We start from the raw sequence: 20528 nt of genomic DNA, 5'->3' as shown, positions 1-20528 counted from the left end.
AGGGGGGAGGGAGGGAGGGGGACCTCCCCTTTTCCCAGTACCCCTCTTTCCCCGTTGGGCCCGTCCTCGTAGGGTTTCCATTGTAACCGGGAGGAGGGGAGGGCGGGAAGGGGGAGGGAGGGAGGAGGGAGGTGTGGAGGGAGGAGGGGAGGGGAGGGAGGGGGGAGGGGAGGGAGGGGGGTAGGGGGGAGGGGGAGGGAGGGGGAGGGAGAGGGGAGGGGGGAGGGGAGGGAGGGGGGAGGGAGGGGGACCTCCCCTTTTCCCAGTACCCCTCTTTCCCCGTTGGGCCCGTCCCCGTAGGGTTTCCATTGTAACCGGGAGGGGGGGGGAGGGAGGGTGGAAGGAGGGGGGAGGGGGAGAGGGGTGGAAGGGTGGAGGGAGGGGGGGAGGGAGTGGGGGAGGGTCGGATGGAGGGAAGGAGGGACGGGTGAGTTAGGGGCTGAGTGGTGATGGAGGTTGGGATTGAGGAGGGAGAGAGTGGGGATGGAGGTGCGAAGGAGGGGGGAGGAAGAGGTTGAGGGGGGAAGTGGGACCTCCCCTTTTCCCAGTACCCCTCTTTCCCCCACCACCAAGCCCCCACCGCAACGACCCCTGTTGTCCCCCTCCCCAGTCCCCATTCTCAGACCCCCCCCCCCATTCTCTTGGAATAAAAAAAAACACTTTAAAAAAAATAAGTGCTTTTTAATTGCTTGTTTTGAAACATTCGCAGTTAAGTGCTTTTTTAAAAAACATTCGCGGTTAAGTGCTGGTTTTGAAACATTCGCGGCTACTTAGTGCTTCTGTCAGCTGCTTTTCGAAACAATGTTGCAACCATCTCACACAAGCATTGGGAGGATGGGAGGGAGGGAAGGGGAGGGAGGGAGGAGGGAGGTGTGGAGGGAGGAGGGGAGGGAGGGGGGAAGGGGAGGGGGGGAAGGGGGCGGGAGAGGGGAGGGAGGGGGGATGGGATGGGGAAGGGGGGAGTGAGGGGGACCTCCCCTTTTCCCAGTACCCCTCTTTCCCCGTTGGGCCCGTCCTCGTAGGGTTTCCATTGTAACCGGGAGGAGGGGAGGGAGGGAAGGGGGAGGGAGGGAGGAGGGAGGTGTGGAGGGAGGGGAGGGGGAGGGAGGGGGGAGGGGAGGGGGAAAGGGGGGGGAGGGGGGAGGGAGAGGGGGAGGGAGGGGGGAGGGAGAGGGGTAGGGAGGGAGGGGAGGGGGAAGGGGAGGGAGGGGGACCTCCCCTTTTCCCAGTACCCCTCTTTCCCCGTTGGGCCCGTCCTCGTAGGGTTTCCATTGTAACCGGGAGGAGGGGAGGGAGGGAAGGGGGAGGGAGGGAGGTGTGGAGGGGGAGGGAGGGGGGAGGGGAGGGGGGAAGGGGGGGAGGGAGGTGGGGTGGAGGTGGGAAGGAGTGGGGAGGAAGGGGTTGAGGGGGGAAGGGGGGGGGAGGGAGGGAATAGGGGCCCCATGCTGATCTGTGTATGTTAAGTGACTCGCACAACTTTAAAAAACTGGCAGTTGCTTTTCGCAACAATGTTGCAACCATCTCACACAAGCATTGTGACGTCACAAGCTGAAGACCTTGAAAAAAAAGGTCAGAAAAAAAATTATGTAAATTTAAAGTAGTAAACACCCAATAGCAGCCGCTTGTCCATCGCGAGCTGATCTCTCATTGGTGCACGGGTGCCATTGTGACATCACGCGCTGAAGCCCCTTCAAGAAAAGGGTTAGAAATGAAAAATTTTAACTTTAATATCTCTCTAGCTTTAAAAAGGTAGCTTCAATTTGAACGAAAGTACTTACAATAGTTGCCCATGTTAATGGTGAATACGGCGGTACAAAAATCGTAGCGCTTTGGTGTACCGTCTGGGAGGAGTAGGGTTTGGCCCCTTCAAGAAAAGTGTTAGAAATGAAAATTTAAACTTTAATATCTCTCTAGCTTTAAAAAGGTAGCTTCAATTTGAACGAAAGTACTTACAATAGTTGCCCAGGTTAATGGTGAATATGGCGGTACAAAAATCGTAGCGCTTTGGTGTACCGTCTGGGAGGAATAGGGTTTGTAAGTTATGGACAGAAACTCTTCGGAATCTTCCGTATATACACACATACACACATACATACGGAATGTTGGACCGCAGAGTTTTAGTAGTATATAGATAGATAGACTAGACCGAGTGGGCCCGTTGGGCCCGTCCTCGTAGGGTTTCCATTGTAACCGGGAGGGGAGGAAAGGGGGAGGGTTGGGGGAGGGAAGGGGGAGGGAGGAGGGGAGGGAGGGGGGAGGGGAGGGGGGAGGGAGAGGGGGAGGGAGGGGGTTAGGGGGAGGGAGGGGGGAGAGGGGGGGATGGGAGGGGGGAGGGGAGGGAAGGGAGGAGGGAAGGGGGGAGGGAGAGGGGAGGGAGGTGGGTAGGGGGGAGGGAGGGAGGGGGACCTCCCCTTTTCCCAGTACCCCTCTTTCCCCGTTGGGCCCGTCCTCGTAGGGTTTCCATTGTAACCGGGAGGAGGGGAGGGCGGGAAGGGGGAGGGAGGGAGGAGGGAGGTGTGGAAGGAGGAGGGGAGGGGAGGGAGGGGGGAGGGTAGGGAGGGGGGTAGGGGGGAGGGAGAGGGGGGAGGGGGAAGGGGGGAGGGAGGGGGACCTCCCCTTTTCCCAGTACTCCTCTTTCCCCGTTGGGCCCGTCCTCGTAGGGTTTCAAGGAGGGGGGAGAGGGATGGAAGGGTGGAGGGAGGGGGGGGAGGGATTGGGGAGGGAGGGATGGAGGGAAGGAGGGAGGGGGGAGTTAGGGGGGAGGGGGGAGGGAGTTGGGGAGGGAGGGGGAGGAGGGGGGGAGGGAGTGGGGATGGAGGTGGGAAGGAGGGGGGATGAAGGGGTTGAGGGGGGAAGGGGGACCTCCCCTTTTCCCAGTACCCCTCTTTCCCCGTTGGGCCCGTCCTCATAGGGTTTCCATTGTAACCGGGAGGGGGGGAGGGAGGGAGGAGGGAGGTGTGGAGGGAGGAGGGGAGGGGGAGGGAGGGGGGGAGGGGAGGGGGGAAGGGGAGGGGGGAAGGGGGTAGGGGGGAGGGGAGGGAGGGGGATCTCCCCTTTTCCCAGTACCCCTCTTTCCCCGTTGGGCCCGTCCTCATAGGGTTTCCATTGTAACCGGGAGGGGGGGAGGGAGGGAGGAGGGAGGTGTGGAGGGAGGAGGGGAGGGGGAGGGAGGGGGGGAGGGGAGGGGGGAAGGGGAGGGGGGAAGGGGGTAGGGGGGAGGGGAGGGAGGGGGATCTCCTCTTTTCCCAGTACCCCTCTTTCCCCTTTGGGCCCGTCCCCGTAGGGTTTCCATTGTAACCGGGAGGGGGGGAGGGAGGGTGGAAGGAGGGGGGAGGGGGAGAAGGGTGGAGGGAGGGATTGGGGGAGGGTGGGATGGAGGGAAGGAGGGAGGGGGGAGTTAGGGGCTGAGTGGTGATGGAGTTTGGGATTGAGGGGGGAGAGAGTGGGGATGGAGGTGGGAAGGAGGGGGGAGGAAGAGGTTGAGGGGGAAGTGGGACCTCCCCTTTTCCCAGTACCCCTCTTTCCCCCACCACCAAGCCCCCACCGCAACGACCCCTGTTGTCCCCCTCCCCAGTCCCCATTCTCAGACCCCCCCCCATTCTCTTGGAATAAAAAAAAATACTTAAAAAAAAATAAGTGCTTTTTAATTGCTTGTTTTGAAACATTCGCGGTTAAGTGCTCTTTAAAAAAACATTCGCGGTTAAGTGCTGGTTTTGAAACATTCGCGGCTACTTAGTGCTTCTGTCAGTTGCTTTTCGAAACAATGTTGCAACCATCTCACACAAGCATTGGGAGGATGGGAGGGAAGGGGAGGGAGGGAGGAGGGAGGTGTGGAGGGAGGAGGGGAGGGAGGGGGGAAGGGGAGGGGGGGAAGGGGGCGGGAGAGGGGACGGAGGGGGGATGGGATGGGGAAGGGGGGAGGGAGGGGGACCTCCCCTTTTCCCAGTACCCCTCTTTCCCCGTTGGGCCCGTCCTCGTAGGGTTTCCATTGTAACCGGGAGGAGGGGAGGGAGGGAAGGGGGAGGGAGGGAGGAGGGAGGTGTGGAGGGAGGGGAGGGGGAGGGAGGGGGAGGGGAGGGGGAAGGGGGTGAGGGGGAGGGAGAGGGGGAGGGAGGGGGGAGGGAGGGGGGAAGGGGGGGGAGGGAGAGGGGTAGGGGGGGAGGGGAGGGGAAGGGGGGAGGGAGAGGGGTAGGGGAGGGGAAGGGGGGAGGGAGAGGGGTAGGGGGGGAGGGGAGGGGAAGGGGAGGGGAAGGGGAGGGAGGGGGACCTCCCCTTTTCCCAGTACCCCTCTTTCTCCGTTGGGCCCATCCTCGTAGGGTTTCCATTGTAACCGGGAGGAGGGGAGGGAGGGAAGGGGGAGGGAGGGAGGTGTGGAGGGTGGAGGGGGAGGGGGAGGGAGGGGGGAGGGGAGGGGGGAAGGGGGGGAGGGAGGGGGGTGGAGGTGGGAAGGAGTGGGGAGGAAGGGGTTGAGGGGGGAAGGGGGGGGAGGGAGGGAATAGGGGCCCCATGCTGATCTGTGTATGTTAAGTGACTCGCACAACTTTAAAAAACTGGCAGTTGCTTTTCGCAACAATGTTGCAACATCTCACACAAGCATTGTGACGTCACAAGCTGAAGACCTTGAAAAAAAAGGTCAGAAAAAAAATCATGTAAATTTAAAGTAGTAAACACCCAATAGCAGCTGCTTGTCCATCGCGAGCTGATCTCTCATTGGTGCACGGGTGCCATTGTGACATCACGCGCTGAAGCCCTTTCAAGAAAAGGGTTAGAAATGAGAGATTTTAACTTTAATATCTCTCTAGCTTTAAAAAGGTAGCTTCAATTTGAACGAAAGTACTTACAATAGTTGCCCATGTTAATGGTGAATATGGCGGTACAAAAATCGTAGCGCTTTGGTGTAACTTCAGGGAGGAGTAGGGTTTGTAAGTTATGGACAGAAATCTTCGGAATCTTCCGTATATACATACGGAATCTTCCGTATATACATACGGAATGTTGGACCGCAGAGTTTTAGTATTATACTAGACCGAGTGGGCCCGTTGGGCCCGTCCTCGTAGGGTTTCCATTGTAACTGGGAGGATGGGAGGGAGGGAAGAGGGAGGGAGGGAGGAGGGAGGTGTGGAGGGAGCAGGGGAGAGGGAGGGGGGGAGGGGAGGATGGAGTGGAGGGAGAAGGGGGGGAGGGAGGGGGACCTCCCCTTTTCCCAGTACCCCTCTTTCCTCGTTGGGCCTGTCCCCGTAGGGTTTCCATTGTAACCGGGAGGGGGGGAGGAAGGGTGGAAGGAGGGGGGAGGGGGAGGGGGAGAGGGATGGAAGGGTGGAGGGAGGGGGGTGGGAGTGGGGGAGGGAGGGATGGAGGGAAGGAGGGAGGGGGGGAGTTAGGGGGGAGGGTTGAGGGAGGTGGAGAGGGATGGGGAGGGAGGGGGAGGAGGGGGGAGGGAGTGGGGATGGAGATGGGAAGGAGGGGGAGGAAGGGGTTGAGGGGTGAAGGGGACCTCCCCTTTTCCCAGTACCCCTCTTTCCTCCACCACCAAGCCCCCTCTGCAACGACCCCTGTTGTCCCCATCCCCAGTCCCCATTCTCAGACCCCCCCATTCTCTCTCTCCCCCAGACACACTCTCAGTGCTTTTTTCGAAACACTTGCCCCGGTGGCCCACGAGCATAGGGGCCCAATGCTGATCTGTGTATGTTAAGTGACTTGCAATTAAAAAAAATACTTTAAAAAAAGATAAGTGCTTTTTAAGTGCTCGTTTTGAAACATTCGCGGTCACATAGTGCTTCTCACTGCGATCTGTTAGTGGTGCTTTTCGAAACAATTTTGCACCCATCTCACACAAGCATTTGGAGGTTTGGAGGGAGGGAAGGGGAGGGAGGGAGGAGGGAGGTGTGGAGGGAGGAGGGGAGGGAGGGGGGAAGGGGAGGGGGAAGGGGGGAGGGGGAAGGGAGAGGGGAGAGATGGGTGATGGGATGGGGGAAGGGGGGAGGGAGGGGGACCTCCCCTTTTCCCAGTACCCCTCTTTCCCCGTTGGTCCCGTCCCCGTAGGGTTTCCATTGTAACCGTGAGGGGGGAGGGAGGGTGGAAGGAGGGTGGAGGGGGAGAGGGGTGGAGGGAGGGGGGAGGGATTGGTGGATGGAGGGATTGTGGGAATGAGGGATGGGGGAGTTAGGTGGGGAGTGTTGAGGGGAGGGGTGGGTGAGGAGGGGGGAAAGGGGAGAGGGAGTGCAATTAAAGGCGTGCATTGAGATGTCACACGCTGAGGACGATTAAGCAGGTGGAAAAGGAATTTATTAAAGTTAAAAAAATGCGAATAACTCAAAACATAACAATTTGAACATTAAAGATCTATTTTATTAACTTGTCAGTTTCTCTTTTGCTTGCTTCTTCGTTGATCATCGAGACATTGAGTTCTTTCTTCTTGGGTCTTTTATTGCCTTCTGTTATGCATACTTTCTCGTTGACCCTCAGTTTTTTGTTGTTGCATACCTTGTCCCTCTATGTTATGCTTTCTTTCTCGATGATCCTTCACGTTCAGTTATTTGTTGTTGTTCCTCTTGTTCCCTTCTGCTCCTCACTGTCTGTCGATGTCTCTTTGCGTCGTTCCTTCCTTGACCAAGCTGTGACTTGTTTGCTCCCTCCTCTTGGCATGATCTAGAAAGTATAGAAATATCAGGATGTATATATTTATAATAAATTCTAAATAAAAACCTACTTATTAATGAGCACGTAAATCATTAGATCCGAATGGCAATTTATTTTTCTTGAAATAAAATAAACCTCAAAAAGGTTCTTTAGTACCTGTCACTTTCTGTTTTGCGTTCTTTCTCGTTGATCCTCATATGTTCCGTTATTTATTGTTGCTCCTCTTGTTCCCTTCTGCTCCTCACTGTCTTTCGATGTCTCTTTGCGTCGTTCCTTCCTTGTCCAAGCTGTGAATTGTTTGCTCCCTCCTCTTGGCATAATCTAAAAAATATAGAAATATCACGATGTCTATATTTATAAAATCTAAATAAAAACCTACTTATTAATGAACACGAAATCATTAGATCAAAATGGCAATTTTTTTTAAATTGAAATAAAATAAACCTCAAAAAGGTTCTTTAGTACCTGTCACTTTCTGTTTTGCGCTCGTTATCGTTGATCCTCACACGTTCCGTTATTTATTGTTGCTCCTCTTGTTCCATTCTGTCCCTCACTGCCTTTCGATGTCTCTTCTGCTACTCACTCCCTCTCGATGTCTCCTTGCGTCATTCCTTCCTTGACCATGCTGTGACTTGTTTGCTTCCTCCCCTTGGCATGATCTAAAAAGTATAGAAATATCAGGATGTATATTTTTATCAATTCTAAATAAAAACCTACTTACTAATGAACACGAAAGCATTAGATCAAAATGGCATTTTTCTTCTTGAAATAAAATAAACCTCAAAGAAAAAGTTTCTTTAGTACCTGTCACTTTCTGTTTGCTTTCTTTCTCATTGATCCTCACACGTCCAGTTATTTGTTGTTGCTCCTCTTGTTCCCTTCTGCTCCTCAGTCTTTCGATGTCTCTTTGTGTCGTTCCTTCCTTGACCAAGCTGTGAATTGTTTGCTCCCTCCTCTTGGCATAATCTAAAAAATATAGAAATATTACGATGTATATATTTATAAATTCTAAATAAAAACCTACTTATTAATGAACACAAAATCATTAGATCAAAATGGCAATTTCTTTTTCTTGAAATAAAATAAACCTCAAAAAGGTTCTTTAGTACCTGTCACTTTCTGTTTTGCGTCCGTTCTCGTTGATCCTCACACGTCCCGTTATCTATTGTTGCTCCTCTTGTTCCATTCTGTCCCTCACTGCCTCTCGATGTCTCTTCTGCTACTCACTCCCTTTCGATGTCTCCTCGCGTCATTCCTTCCTTGACCAAGCTGTGAATTGTTTGCTCCCTCCTCCTGGCACAAAAGCATTAGATCCTCACACGTCCAGTTATTTGTTGTTGCTCCTCTTGTTCCCTTCTGCTCCTCACTGTGTTTCGATGTCTCTTTGTGTCGTTCCTTCCTTGACCAAGCTGTGAATTGTTTGCTCCCTCCTCTTGGCATGATCTCAAAAATATTGAAATATCAATAGACAATAGGTGCATGAGTAGGCCATTCAGCCCTTCGAGCCAGCACCGCCATTCAATGCGATGATGGCTGATCACTCTCAATCAGTACCCCGTTCCTGCCTTCTCCCCATACCCCCTCACTCCGCTATCCTTAAGAGCTCTATCCAGCTCTCTTTAGTACCTGTCACTTTCTGTTTTGCATTCTTTCTCGTTGATCCTCACACGTTCCGTTATCTATTGTTGCTCCTCTTGTTCCATTCTGCCACTCACTGCCTCTCGATGTCTCTTCTGCTCCTCACTCCCTTTCGATGTCTCCTCGCGTCGTTCCTTCCTTGACCAAGCTGTGAATTGTTTGCTCCCTCCTCCTGGCATGATCTAGAAAGTATAGAAATATCAGGATGTATATTTTTATAAATTCTAAATAAAAACCTACTTACTAATGAACACGAAAGCATTAGATCAAAATGGCATTTTTTCTTCTTGAAATAAAATAAACCTCTAAGAAAAAGTTTCTTTACTACCTGTCACTTTCTGTTTGCTTTCTTTCTCATTGATCCTCACATGTTCAGTTATTTGTTGTTGCTCCTCTTGTTCCCTTCTGCTCCTCACTGCCTTTCGATGTCTCTTTGCGTCGTTCCTTCCTTGACCAAGCTGTGAATTGTTTGCTCCCTCCTCTTGGCATAATCTAAAAAATATAGAAATATCACGATGTATATATTTATAAATTCTAAATAAAAACCTACTTATTAATGAACACAAAATCATTAGATCAAAATGGCAATCTCTTTTTCTTGAAATAAAATAAACCTCAAAAAGTTTCTTTAGTACCTGTCACTTTCTGTTTTGCGTTCGTTCTCGTTGATCCTCACACGTTCCGTTATTTATTGTTGCTCCTCTTGTTCCATTCTGTCCCTCACTGTCTTTCGATGTCTCTTCTGCTACTCACTCCCTCTCGATGTCTCCTTGCGTCATTCCTTCCTTGACCATGCTGTGACTTGTTTGCTTCCTCCCCTTGGCATGATCTAAAAAGTATAGAAATATCAGGATGTATATTTTTATAAATTCTAAATAAAAACCTACTTACTAATGAACACGAAAGCATTAGCTCAAAATGGCTTTTTTTCTTGAAATAAAATAAATCTCAATCAAAAGGGTTCTTTAGTGCCTGTCACTTTCTGTTTTGCGTCTTTCTCGTTGATCCTCACACGTTCCGTCATTTATTGTTGCTCCTCTTGTTCCATTCTGTCCCTCACTGCCTCTCGATGTCTCTTCTGCTACTCACTCCCTTTCGATGTCTCCTCGCGTCGTTCATTCCTTGACCAAGCTGTGAATTGTTTGCTCCCTCCCCTTGGCATGATCTAAAAAGTATAGAAATATCAGGATGTATATTTTTATAAATTCTAAATAAAAACCTACTTACTAATGAACATGAAAGCATTAGCTCAAAATGGCTTTTTTTTTCTTGAAATAAAATAAATCTCAATCAAAAAGGTTCTTTAGTGCCTGTCACTTTCCGTTTTGCGTCTTTCTCGTTGATCCTCACACGTTCCGTCATTTATTGTTGCTCCTCTTGTTCCATTCTGTCCCTCACTGCCTCTCAATGTCTCTTCTGCTACTCACTCCCTTTCGATGTCTCCTCTTGGCATAATCTAAAAAATATAGAAATATCACGATGTATATATTTATAAATTCTAAATAAAAACCTACTTATTAATGAACACGAAATCATTAGATCAAAATGGCAATCTCTTTTTCTTGAAATAAAATAAACCTCAAAAAGGTTCTTTAGTACCTGTCACTTTCTGTTTTGCGCTCGTTATCGTTGATCCTCACACGTTCCGTTATTTATTGTTGCTCCTCTTGTTCCATTCTGTCCCTCACTGCCTTTCGATGTCTCTTCTGCTACTCACTCCCTCTCGATGTCTCCTTGCGTCATTCCTTCCTTGACCATGCTGTGACTTGTTTGCTTCCTCCCCTTGGCATGATCTAAAAAGTATAGAAATATCAGGATGTATATTTTTATCAATTCTAAATAAAAACCTACTTACTAATGAACACGAAAGCATTAGATCAAAATGGCATTTTTCTTCTTGAAATAAAATAAACCTCAAAGAAAAAGTTTCTTTAGTACCTGTCACTTTCTGTTTGCTTTCTTTCTCATTGATCCTCACACGTCCAGTTATTTGTTGTTGCTCCTCTTGTTCCCTTCTGCTCCTCAGTCTTTCGATGTCTCTTTGTGTCGTTCCTTCCTTGACCAAGCTGTGAATTGTTTGCTCCCTCCTCTTGGCATAATCTAAAAAATATAGAAATATTACGATGTATATATTTATAAATTCTAAATAAAAACCTACTTATTAATGAACACAAAATCATTAGATCAAAATGGCAATTTCTTTTTCTTGAAATAAAATAAACCTCAAAAAGGTTCTTTAGTACCTGTCACTTTCTGTTTTGCGTCCGTTCTCGTTGATCCTCACACGTCCCGTTATTTATTGTTGCTCCTCTTGTTCCATTCTGTCCCTCACTGCCTCTCGATGTCTCTTCTGCTACTCACTCCCTTTCGATGTCTCCTCGCGTCGTTCCTTCCTTGACCAAGCTGTGAATTGTTTGCTCCCTCCTCCTGGCACAAAAGCATTAGATCCTCACACGTCCAGTTATTTGTTGTTGCTCCTCTTGTTCCCTTCTGCTCCTCACTGTCTTTCGATGTCTCTTTGTGTCGTTCCTTCCTTGACCAAGCTGTGAATTGTTTGCTCCCTCCTCTTGGCATGATCTCAAAAATATTGAAATATCAATAGACAATAGACAATAGGTGCAGGAGTAGGCCATTCAGCCCTTCGAGCCAGCACCGCCATTCAATGCGATGATGGCTGATCACTCTCAATCAGTACCCTGTTCCTGCCTACTCCCTATACCTCCTCGTTCTCCCCATACCCCCTCATTCTAGCCCTTGCTGCTACTCGATGTCTCTTTGCTGTTGGTGACTCAATGCGAACCCAACGGGTCCGCGCCTGTGCAGTTGGGGCCAATTATAGACAATAGACAATTCCAGTGTATACAAGCCCAATCGCTCCAGCCTTTCAACATACGACAGTCCCGCCATTCCGGGAATTAACCTAGTGAACCTACGCTGCACGCCCTCCATAGCAAGAATATCCTTCCTCAATTGATCTAATACTTACGTTAGAAGGACTTTTCCATCTCCAGTGCCCGTCATCCGTGTGTGACGTTACAATGTGAACCCAACGGATCCGCGCCTCTAAAGTCGGTGCCCGTTGATCTACTACTTACGTTAAAAGGCCGCTGGTTCTGTGCGTGACGCTCAACGCCTAATTGGTCCGGGTTCACGTGGTGCATTCTGATTGGCTCCTGCCGCTCCTCCACACGTGCGGCCGATTAATATGCTCTGACCTCCCGCTCGACGCCTCATTGGTCCAGGTCCCACTTGGGGAGTCATTGCTCAGCGAAGCACGCTTCGAATGACAACATTCTTCGTTGATATCGTATCCTTCAGGAAAACTTTGACATTTTCCCTAGCCTTTCCTCGGCTAAGAGCCACATACAATTGACCATGCTGAAATACCGGTTTCTCCAGGTATATCAACACTTTTTCCATGGTCTGTCCTTGTGCTCTGTGGATTGTCATAGCAAAACACGTCTGAACGGGGAATTGTCTCCGCTGAAAGGGAATGTCTTCGCCTTCTGTCAAAGTAAGCGGTATCCTAGGAATCATCACAATTTCATTTCTGAAGGCTCCAATGGTGATTTTTGCAACGATCAAGTTATTGTGTAGCTGTTCCACAATCATCCTCGTTCCGTTGCATAGTCTTGGTGGTGCCAAATTCCTCATTAAAATGATCGGAGATCCCTTTTTCAACTCCAATTTGTGCGGTGGTAATCCAGAGATCTCCACTGAATCGAGGAATTCTGTTGGGAAGTGAGTAGCATCAGTTCCCTCAGTCACAGCATTGAACGAAAGGTATGTCTTCATGATCCCTGGGAAGCATCTGATACATCTAGAATTGATGCTCCTCATAATGTCATTCAGCGGAACCAAGATACAATTGTTAGAAAATAATTCGGCAGGATTGTCGAAGGTGGGATATATAAAATCCATGCAATCCTCCAGTGATCTTCCAGCTAGAACCATGTCTTGTGGGATTTCAATCTCATCGTCTTCATTTTTCAAAATCCTGTCTTCTCCAACATTCAGCAAAAATTGAGAATAGTCGTCTTCTCCATCTCCCAATCGCATATTCCTCTTCAAGTTGAACATGGTGAAAGTCCTCCACAAGTAGGATTTCTTGATGCATGAATTTTCAATATCAGCATCGTTTCCCCTTTTCACAACAGGAAGGAGTTGTCTAAAATCACCACAACAAACGGTAATAATACCGCCAAAAGGCTCATCCTTGGTGCATATATCCCGAAGAGTTCTATCCACGGCTTCGAAGCTCTCCCTCCTAATCATCGGACACTCATCCCAAACAATCAGTCTCACTTGCCTGATCAACTGTGCCGTGTAGGAATTCTTTTCAATGTTGCACATTGTATTCTCGCTCACTTCGATGGGTATCTTGAAGCGAGAATGTGCAGTTCTTCCACCAGGCATCAATGTAGCAGCTATCCCAGAGGATGCTACAGCAAAAGCAACATCACCTTTACCTCTAACTTTGGAGAGGATCAAATTTGTGAGAAATGTCTTTCCCGTTCCTGCTGGGGAATCAATGAAAATCATTGAAGGAACATTCCTATCCAAGCAGCCGCACACATGGTCATACACGACTCTTTGCTCAGCATTCAGCATCGGCTCCTTCTCTGCAACAAACTGCTGTTGTTCAGGCACACTATACTGCAACTCATGCAGCAATTCTGGATTGTCAACAATGTTCATCCTTCCATTTCTTGGTTTGGGCAAATGAAAGTATTCCAGGGTCTTGTTATAATTCGCAAGCTTGTCTTGAATATACAACAGAGCTTGATCATGATGCCTCTCATCAATCATGATATTTTGATGACTGCTTAGTGTCGATTCTTTTTCAAGGAAATTCTCAGACATGGAATTTTTGAAGCGATCCCATAGTTGTCGAGGATTGTTGACCTCGTCGTTCATCAGCAAAACGACAAATAAATCTCTTATTGCACCAGGGAGCTTTGTCTTCTCAGCATCTTCCATCGTCTGTCGCCAATGGTCATCATCTTGCAACAAACCTCTTTCTATGCAGACGTCTTTGAATGAAGAAAGAATATGTCCATCATGTGTCCTTAATGAATCAAAGGATACTGGCCCTTTTACGTGATGGAGAAGCAGTCTCAAGTAGTACAGATCACCACATCTTGGAGAAACTGTATACACACGTCCCAGAACGTTGACTTCAAAAAAACCTGGAAAATCCTCCACTATCTTTCCAACCTTCCTTCTTTGCCATTTCTTCTTGTTCCACGTGTAAAACCGGGGAACATCAGTGTAATACAAAGTCCGTGCAAATTGATCTCGAGAACACAATTCCATGAATGCAGTTAAAGTTGTTCTCGCGAAATCATCATTTCTCACCCGCTGAACAGCATCGGCTGTGATAACGACTCGTTGTTCTTCTGGTAGATGTACCTGGAGTCGAATGACAGGAGGGTGTCTCTCATGAGTTGTAAATCCAAGGATTGATCCCACTGCTTCTGATGGACCAATGTATCTTCCAGTCAAGTACTGTATAATCTCGTCATCCCTGTTAAGTCCAAAAACTGCTTGATCACTCCCCTTCAAGGTGTACTTGATGACGTATTTGACCGACTTGACAGAGGAGCATATCTCAACATTCAAGTGACATTGGAACAACTTCAAGAGTTGAGCATTATAGGGCACAACCCATTCAGAAGTAATAGGTCGATGCCGGCGTCGTTCTTGATGTCCTTGAAATCCTCCCATATCCGGAGATCTTCTCCTGTACATAGGATATGAATCATCTCCACACCTTGTGCTCTCGATAAATGGCTTCGGGAATCTTTTATTGCATCTTCCATTCTTCCAACACTGAGAGGTGTGTTTGCAGTACGGTCCATGAATCATGTGCTTTAGTACCAATCCATGCAGCTCGGGATCTAACTGCGGGTCTGGTATTTCAGCTTGCACAAATCTGTCAACATCTCGTGGCCGTGGCTTATTCGCTTCGTCAAGCCACAGCAGACAGTGCAAATGAGGCAGTCCTCTCTTCTGATATTCCACAGTCAAGACAAAAGCTATACAATTTCCAAAGAGGCCATCCGGTCCAGTAAGGCACTTGATGAAGAGTTTTCTTTTCAGATCGAAGACCCTTGTAATCAAGTCTGGTCTATCACACGGCTGCTGATTCAAAAAGAGGCCGCGTTGGATCTCGCTCCACTTCGGATTGCAAGTCATTGTAATGAAAAACGAAGCAGTGCCGTACTTCCGAACATACATCATGGCGTCCTGGCATCGTTCCATCATGTATCTCGGTCCACCGACAAATGTTGAGGAGAGGATTATGCGCTTTCCAATGTTATCCAAATCGTCATTATCATTTAAGGCATCCGTCAGGCCTTTGTAAGTTGTTGATCTCAACGATGCTTGATTTAGGCGAATATAATTGAGCCTATCGTTCTCAATCTTAGCAGCCATGTCGACGACATATTGTTGAAAGAGTCGTCCTCCTCTCAAAAGTTGGTTAAATTCATTATCACGATTCATGATCTTATAGGCATAATATCGCATCGCTGTCAACTTCCTGCTGTTACGCATTTTGAGTTGGTAATGCCATCCATCATCTCCAAGCGGAAAGAAAAGAACATATTGAAGACTATCATACGACCTGTGAGACTCTGAAATGATCCGCAGGCCTCCTCCTCTTTCTTTCAAGATAATGTGACGTGATGTTGCCTCAGGTTCATTATTGTTTGGTATTATGACAGCAACTTCATTGGCAATTTGTCTGTTAAATCTCCTTTCATGTTCAAATGGTGGCCGACGATCTGGATCAATGACGATGGATGCCTCTGGTAAATCTCGAATTCTATCCTTTGCCACTTTAATTGAATTAATGTAAGGGTTGTTTAGTCTCATCAAGTTTTCAAGCATCTCAACAATTTCCCTTTGAATACCAGCATCTTGCAGTATACCCATTCGCAATTCAACACTATCTTGAGGGTCCATAAAATAGATCTGCAAGAATTGACTTGGCTGGTCTAGGTCAGGCATCAATGGACCAATGTAATGATGAATCTGCCCTTGAATGATGACTGAAGGACTCCATCCAGGTCTTGGTGGCACAACTTCCTTGGCACCGAATGACGTCATTTGAAAGAGGCAGTTGTATTGTCTAATATTCTTTCTGAACTCTTTTGCTTGTGGTGTGTCAATTGTGTACAATTTCATCAATTCATCAGGTAGTGTGCAGAGAGGAGCAATGTTTACCTTACCCTGCATGCAGCAAAAGTTTGCAGTTTCTCCAGAGAAACGGTACGCTCGACACTGAGGGCAAATCTTGGTCATTTCACCAACATCAGCAGATAGATTTCTCCTTGCGATTTGTACATTTCTTCTTCTTTTCCTGGCCCGCTCTTCAGCCACTCTTCTAGTTCTTTCATCTCCCATCTCTTGTCTCCTTTTGTTTTGCGTGCTCTCAAGTTGATCCTCAACACTCTCAGTCATTTCTTGTTGCATCTCTTGTTCTCTTCTGTGTTGTATTCTTTTTTGGTTATCCCTGAGACGTTCATTTCTTACTTGTCGAGTTTCTTCACTCCTTGTATCTTGTGCTCTCTTTCGGAGATGCTTGAGACGCTCAGTCTTTTCTTGTTGCGTCTCTTCTTCTCTTCTGTGTTGAATTCTTTTTTGGTTATCCCTGAGACGTTCAGTTCTTACTTGTCGAGTTTCTTCACTCCTTGTATCTTGTGCGCTCTTTCGGAGATGCTTGAGACGCTCAGTCGTTTCTTGTTGCGTCTCTTCTTCTCTTCTGTGTTGCATTCTTTTTTGGTTATCCCTGAGACGTTCAGTTCTTACTTGTCGAGTTTCTTCACTCCTTCTATCTTGTGCTCTCTTTTGGAGATGCTTGAGACGCTCAGTCGTTTCTTGTTGCGTCTCTTGTTCTCTGCTGTGTTGCATTCTTGTTTGCTCATCCCTGAGACGTTTAGTTCTTGCTTGTTGTGTTTCTTCACTACTACTCTCTTGCGCTCTCTTTTGAAGATGCTCAGTCGTTTCTTGTTGCGTCTCTTCTTCTCTTCTGTGTTGCATTCCTTTTTGGTTATCCCTGAGACGTTTAGTACTCGTTTGTGGCATTTCTTCACTACTACTCTCTTGCGCTCTCTTTCGAAGATGCTCAGTTGTTTCTTGTTGCGTCTCTTCTTCTCTTCTGTGTTGCATTCCTTTTTGGTTATCCCTGAGACGTTTAGTACTCGTTTGTTGCATTTCTTCACTACTACTCTCTTGCGCTCTCTTTCGATCTCTTTTTTGGCCTTCCTTGAGATGTCCCGTTTTTTCTTGTTGCCTTCTAATTTCTGCCTGTTGACGTCTGCTAATGTTCGTTGACCATCCTGCACCTCGTTTTCTCCCTCTTCTTGGCATGATGTTAAAAACAAACAGATATTGATCAGGTGGGGGGGGGGGGGTGGGAGTTGAGGGATACAGAGGGTGAGTGAGGAAGGGTGTTAGACCAATGCAGGAGAGGTTTGGGGGACTTTCAAGGAGGGATCAGGGGTGGATGGATTGGGTGAGTGGGTGGGTGAAGGAGGGGGGATAAAGGGGGTTGCGGGGGATGGAGGATAAGAGTGAGAGGTGGGTTGTGGGGGGGCGGAGAGGATGATAACGGGTTGACGGGGCAATGGAGTGGAGAGTGGGGCTCTTAAAAAAAAATCTGAAACCAATTTAAGTTAATGCAGCACAGGTTTGGGGTAGTTTTAAGGGGGATTGAGGGGGGAATGGAGTTCGTGAGTGGGGCTCTCAAAAAAATCCTAAACACAATTTCAGCTAATGCAGGTTTAGGGGAGTTTTATGGGGGGTGGGTGGGGGGGAATGGGGTGCGTGAATGGAAGGATGGAGTGGTTGAGTAAGGGGAGGGTGGTAGACCAATGCAGTGGAGGTTTGGGGGAGTTTTAAACGGGGTTCAGGGGGAATGAATTGGGTGAATGGGGTGGAGGAGGGGGGATAAGGGGGCTGAGGGAGATGGGAGTGTGTGATTGGAGGATAAGGGGAATTGATTTGGGTTGTGGGGGGGTGATAAGTGGGGTTGAGGGGGTGTGGATGGAGTGGGTGAGTGGGGCTCTTAAAAAAAAAAAGGAAACCAATTTAAGTAAATGCAGCACAGAATTGGGAGAGTTTTAAGAGGGATTGAGGGGGGAATGGAGTGTGTGACTGGAGCTCTGTAAAATCTTAAACACAATTTCAGTTAATGCGACAGAGGTTTGGGGGAGTTATAAGGGGTTTCAGGTGGGAATGCAGTGTGTGAGTGGTGGAGGGAGGGGGGATGGAGTGGCTGAGTGTTAGACCAATGCAGTAGAGGTTTGGGGGAGTTTCAAAGGGGGTTCAGGGGGGATGAATTGGGTGAATAGAGGGGGGGATAAGGGGGCTGAGGGGGATGGAGTGGATGAGAAGAGGATAAGGGGGGATGAGGTGGGTTGTGCGGGGGATGATAAGTGGGATTGAGGGTGTGTGGATGGAGTGGGATTGTGGGGCTATTAAAAAAAACCTGAGACCAATTTAAGTAAATGCAGCACAGGTTTGGGGGAGTTTTAAGGGAGATTGAAGGGGGTATGGAGTGCCTGAGTGGGGCTCTCAAAAAAATCCTAAACACAATCTCAGTTAATGCAGGTTTGGGGGAGTTAAGGGGGTTTCAGGTGGGAATGGAGTGTGTGAGTGGGGGAGAGGGGGGATGGAGTGGCTGTGTTAGACCAATGCAGTAGCGGTTTGGGGGAGTTTCAAAGGGAGTTCAGCAGCGATGAAATGGGTGAATGGAGTGTGGAAGAGGGGGGGATAAGGGGGCTGGAGTGGGTGAGAAGAGGATAAGGGGGCTGAGGTGGGTTATGGAGGGGATGATAAGTGGGGTTGAGGGGGGTGTGGATGGAGTGGGTGAGTGGGGCTCTTAAAAAAACCCTGAAACCAATTTAAGTTAATGCAGCACAGGTTTGGGGGAGTTTTAAGGGAGATTGAAGGGGGAATGGAGTGCGTAAGTGGGGCTCTTAAAAAAATCTGAGACCAATTTAAGTTAATGCAGCACAGGTTTGGGGGAGTTTTAAGGGGGATTGAAGAGCATGAGTGGGGCTCTCAAAAAAATCCTAAACACAATTTCAGTTAATGCAGGAGAGGTTTGGGGGAGTTTTATGGGGGGGTGGGTGGGGGGGAATGGGGTGCGTGAGTGGAAGGATGGAGTGGTTGAGTAAGGGGAGGGTGTTAGACCAATGCAGTGGAGGTTTGGGGGAGTTTTAAAGGGGGTTCAGGGGGACTGAATTGGGTGAATGGGGTGGAGGAGGGGGGTATAAGGGGGCTGGAGTGGGTGAGGGGAGGATAAGAGGGTTGAGGTGGGTTGCAGGGGGGATGGTAAGTGGGGTTGAGGGGGGTGTGGATGGAGTGGGGCTCTTAAACAAAAAACTGAATCCAATTTAAATTAATGCAGCACAGGTTTGGGGAGTTTTAAGGGGGATTGAAGGGGGAATGGAGTGCGTGAATGGGGCTCTGAAGAAAGATTTGGGGGAGTTTTAAGCGGGGGGGGGGGGGGGTTGAGGTGGGAATTGAGTGCCTGAGTGAGGGGGATGGGGTGGCTGCGTAAGGGGAGGTGTTAGACCAATACAGTCGAGGTTTGGGGGAGTTTTAAAGGGGGTTCAGGGGGAATGGAATGGGAGATGGAGAGAGGATAAGGAGGATAGTGGGTGAGGGGAGGATAAGAGGGTTGAGGTGGGTTGCAGGGGGGATGATTAGTGGGGTTGAGGGAGTATGGATGGAGTAGGTGAGTGGGGCTCTGAAAAAAATCCTAAACACAATTTCAGTTAATATAGGAGAGGTTTGGGGGAGTTTTAAGGGCGGGGGGGTTAGGTGGGAATGGAGTGCCTGAGTGAAGGGGGTTGAGGTGGGAATGGAGTGGCTGAGTAAGAGGAGGGTGTTAGACCAATGCAGTGAAGGCTTGGGGGAGTTTTAAAGGGGGCTCAGGGGGGATGAATTGGGTGAGTGGAGGGGGGGATAAGGGGGCTGAGGAGGTTGGAGTGGGTGAGGGGACGATAAGGCAGGTTGAGGTGGGTTGTGGGATGATAAGTGGGGTTGAGGGGGTGTGAATGGAGTGGGTCTCTTACAAACACCTGAAACCAATTTAAGTTAATGCAGCACAGGCTTGGGGGAGTTTTAAAGGGGATTGATGGGGGAATGGAGTGCAAGAGTGGGGCTCTGAAAAAACCATAAACAAAATTCCAGTTAATCCAGGAGAGGTTTGGTGGAGTGTTAACGGGAGATTGAGGTGGGAATGGAGTGCGTGAGTGGGGATGGAGTGGCTGAGTGTGGGGAGGGTTTTAGACCAATGCAGTAGAGGTTTTTTGGGGAGTTTTAAAGGGGGTTCGGGGGGATGAATGTGGGGAGGTGGAGGGGGGATTGAGAGAGTGAGTTGAGTTCTCAAATGAAACAAATCTAAATGAGGAAAAATGAAATTATTTTTATGTTTAAAAAACAAAGCGTTTTTTTCTTTAAATCGTTTTTTAAAGTGAAATAATCCTATGAAAACGTACTTTTTTGACAAAAAAGAAATCAATGCTTTTTGAAATGAAGCGTTTTTCTTTGAAAATGAAAAGAATATAAATGAAGGCGACGTTTTATTTTACTCCCTCACGTGGTACACCAACCAATGGGGCGTCGAGTGCGAAGTGGGAAGCTGAACAGAAAAAGGCAACGTTCACTCACTAAAAAACCCTCCCCGAAGTATGAAATAGAAATAAAACAATCGGAAATGAGGAAAAATGAAATGCAAGTAATGTTAAAAAGACAAAAAAAATTTAGAGCACAAAACGGCAAACCTCCCTAACTAAAGAAAGCCTCCCCTAGGTAAAAACTAAAAAGAAACGAAAGTAAATAAGGTAAAATGAAATGGACTTTATGTTTAAACAAAGCGATTTGCTTTAAATAAAATATCAATGGAAATGAAGCTTATCTTGTATTGCACAGCAGCAGCCAAAGCTCGACGTCTCAGCACGAACCAGACAGTTCAGCAGCAGCGAGAGCTTTCAGGGGGACACGCCCTGTCGTACAAATAAGAGCGTCGGCGATCCTCTCACGTGGGGGGGGGGGGGGTGAGCGGGGGAGCGCATTAGTGAAAGGTCCGGGGGGGGGGGGCGGGGGAGCGCATTAGTGAAAGGTCCGGGGGGAGCGCATTAGTAGAGGTTTGGGGGAGTTTCAAAGGGGGTTCAGGGGGGATGAATTGGGTGAATGGAGGGTGGAAGAGAGGGGGGTAATGGGGCTGGGGGATG

At 48.6% G+C, this 20528-nt stretch overlaps 1 protein-coding gene across 3 annotated transcripts; it reads right to left on the bottom strand.

The window, feature by feature from the left end:
- Positions 1-8918: 8918 nt before the first annotated feature.
- Positions 8919-20295, bottom strand: LOC144590713 (uncharacterized). Of its 3 annotated transcripts, XM_078395138.1 has the most exons (3): positions 19794-20295; positions 10521-16642; positions 9717-9733 (listed from the first exon to the last, which is right to left on the bottom strand). In XM_078395138.1, the coding sequence occupies exon 2, from the start codon at positions 16495-16497 to the stop codon at positions 11542-11544; it is 4956 nt and encodes a 1651-aa protein (XP_078251264.1). In that variant the 5' UTR covers positions 16498-16642; positions 19794-20295; the 3' UTR covers positions 9717-9733; positions 10521-11541. The 3 variants fall into 3 exon arrangements, 2 of the variants coding, with proteins under 2 accessions (XP_078251264.1, XP_078251263.1); XR_013546533.1 differs by lacking the exons at positions 10521-16642; positions 19794-20295 and adding an exon at positions 9877-10060 and having other exon boundaries at positions 8919-9733; XM_078395137.1 differs by lacking the exon at positions 19794-20295 and having other exon boundaries at positions 10521-18757.
- Positions 20296-20528: the final 233 nt, after the last annotated feature.

Source organism: Rhinoraja longicauda, unplaced genomic scaffold, assembly GCF_053455715.1.
Source record: "Rhinoraja longicauda isolate Sanriku21f unplaced genomic scaffold, sRhiLon1.1 Scf000264, whole genome shotgun sequence".
Lineage (NCBI taxonomy): Eukaryota > Metazoa > Chordata > Chondrichthyes > Rajiformes > Arhynchobatidae > Rhinoraja > Rhinoraja longicauda.
The sequence above is the reverse complement of the archived record's forward strand: the minus strand, read 5'-3'. Positions and strand labels throughout refer to the sequence as shown.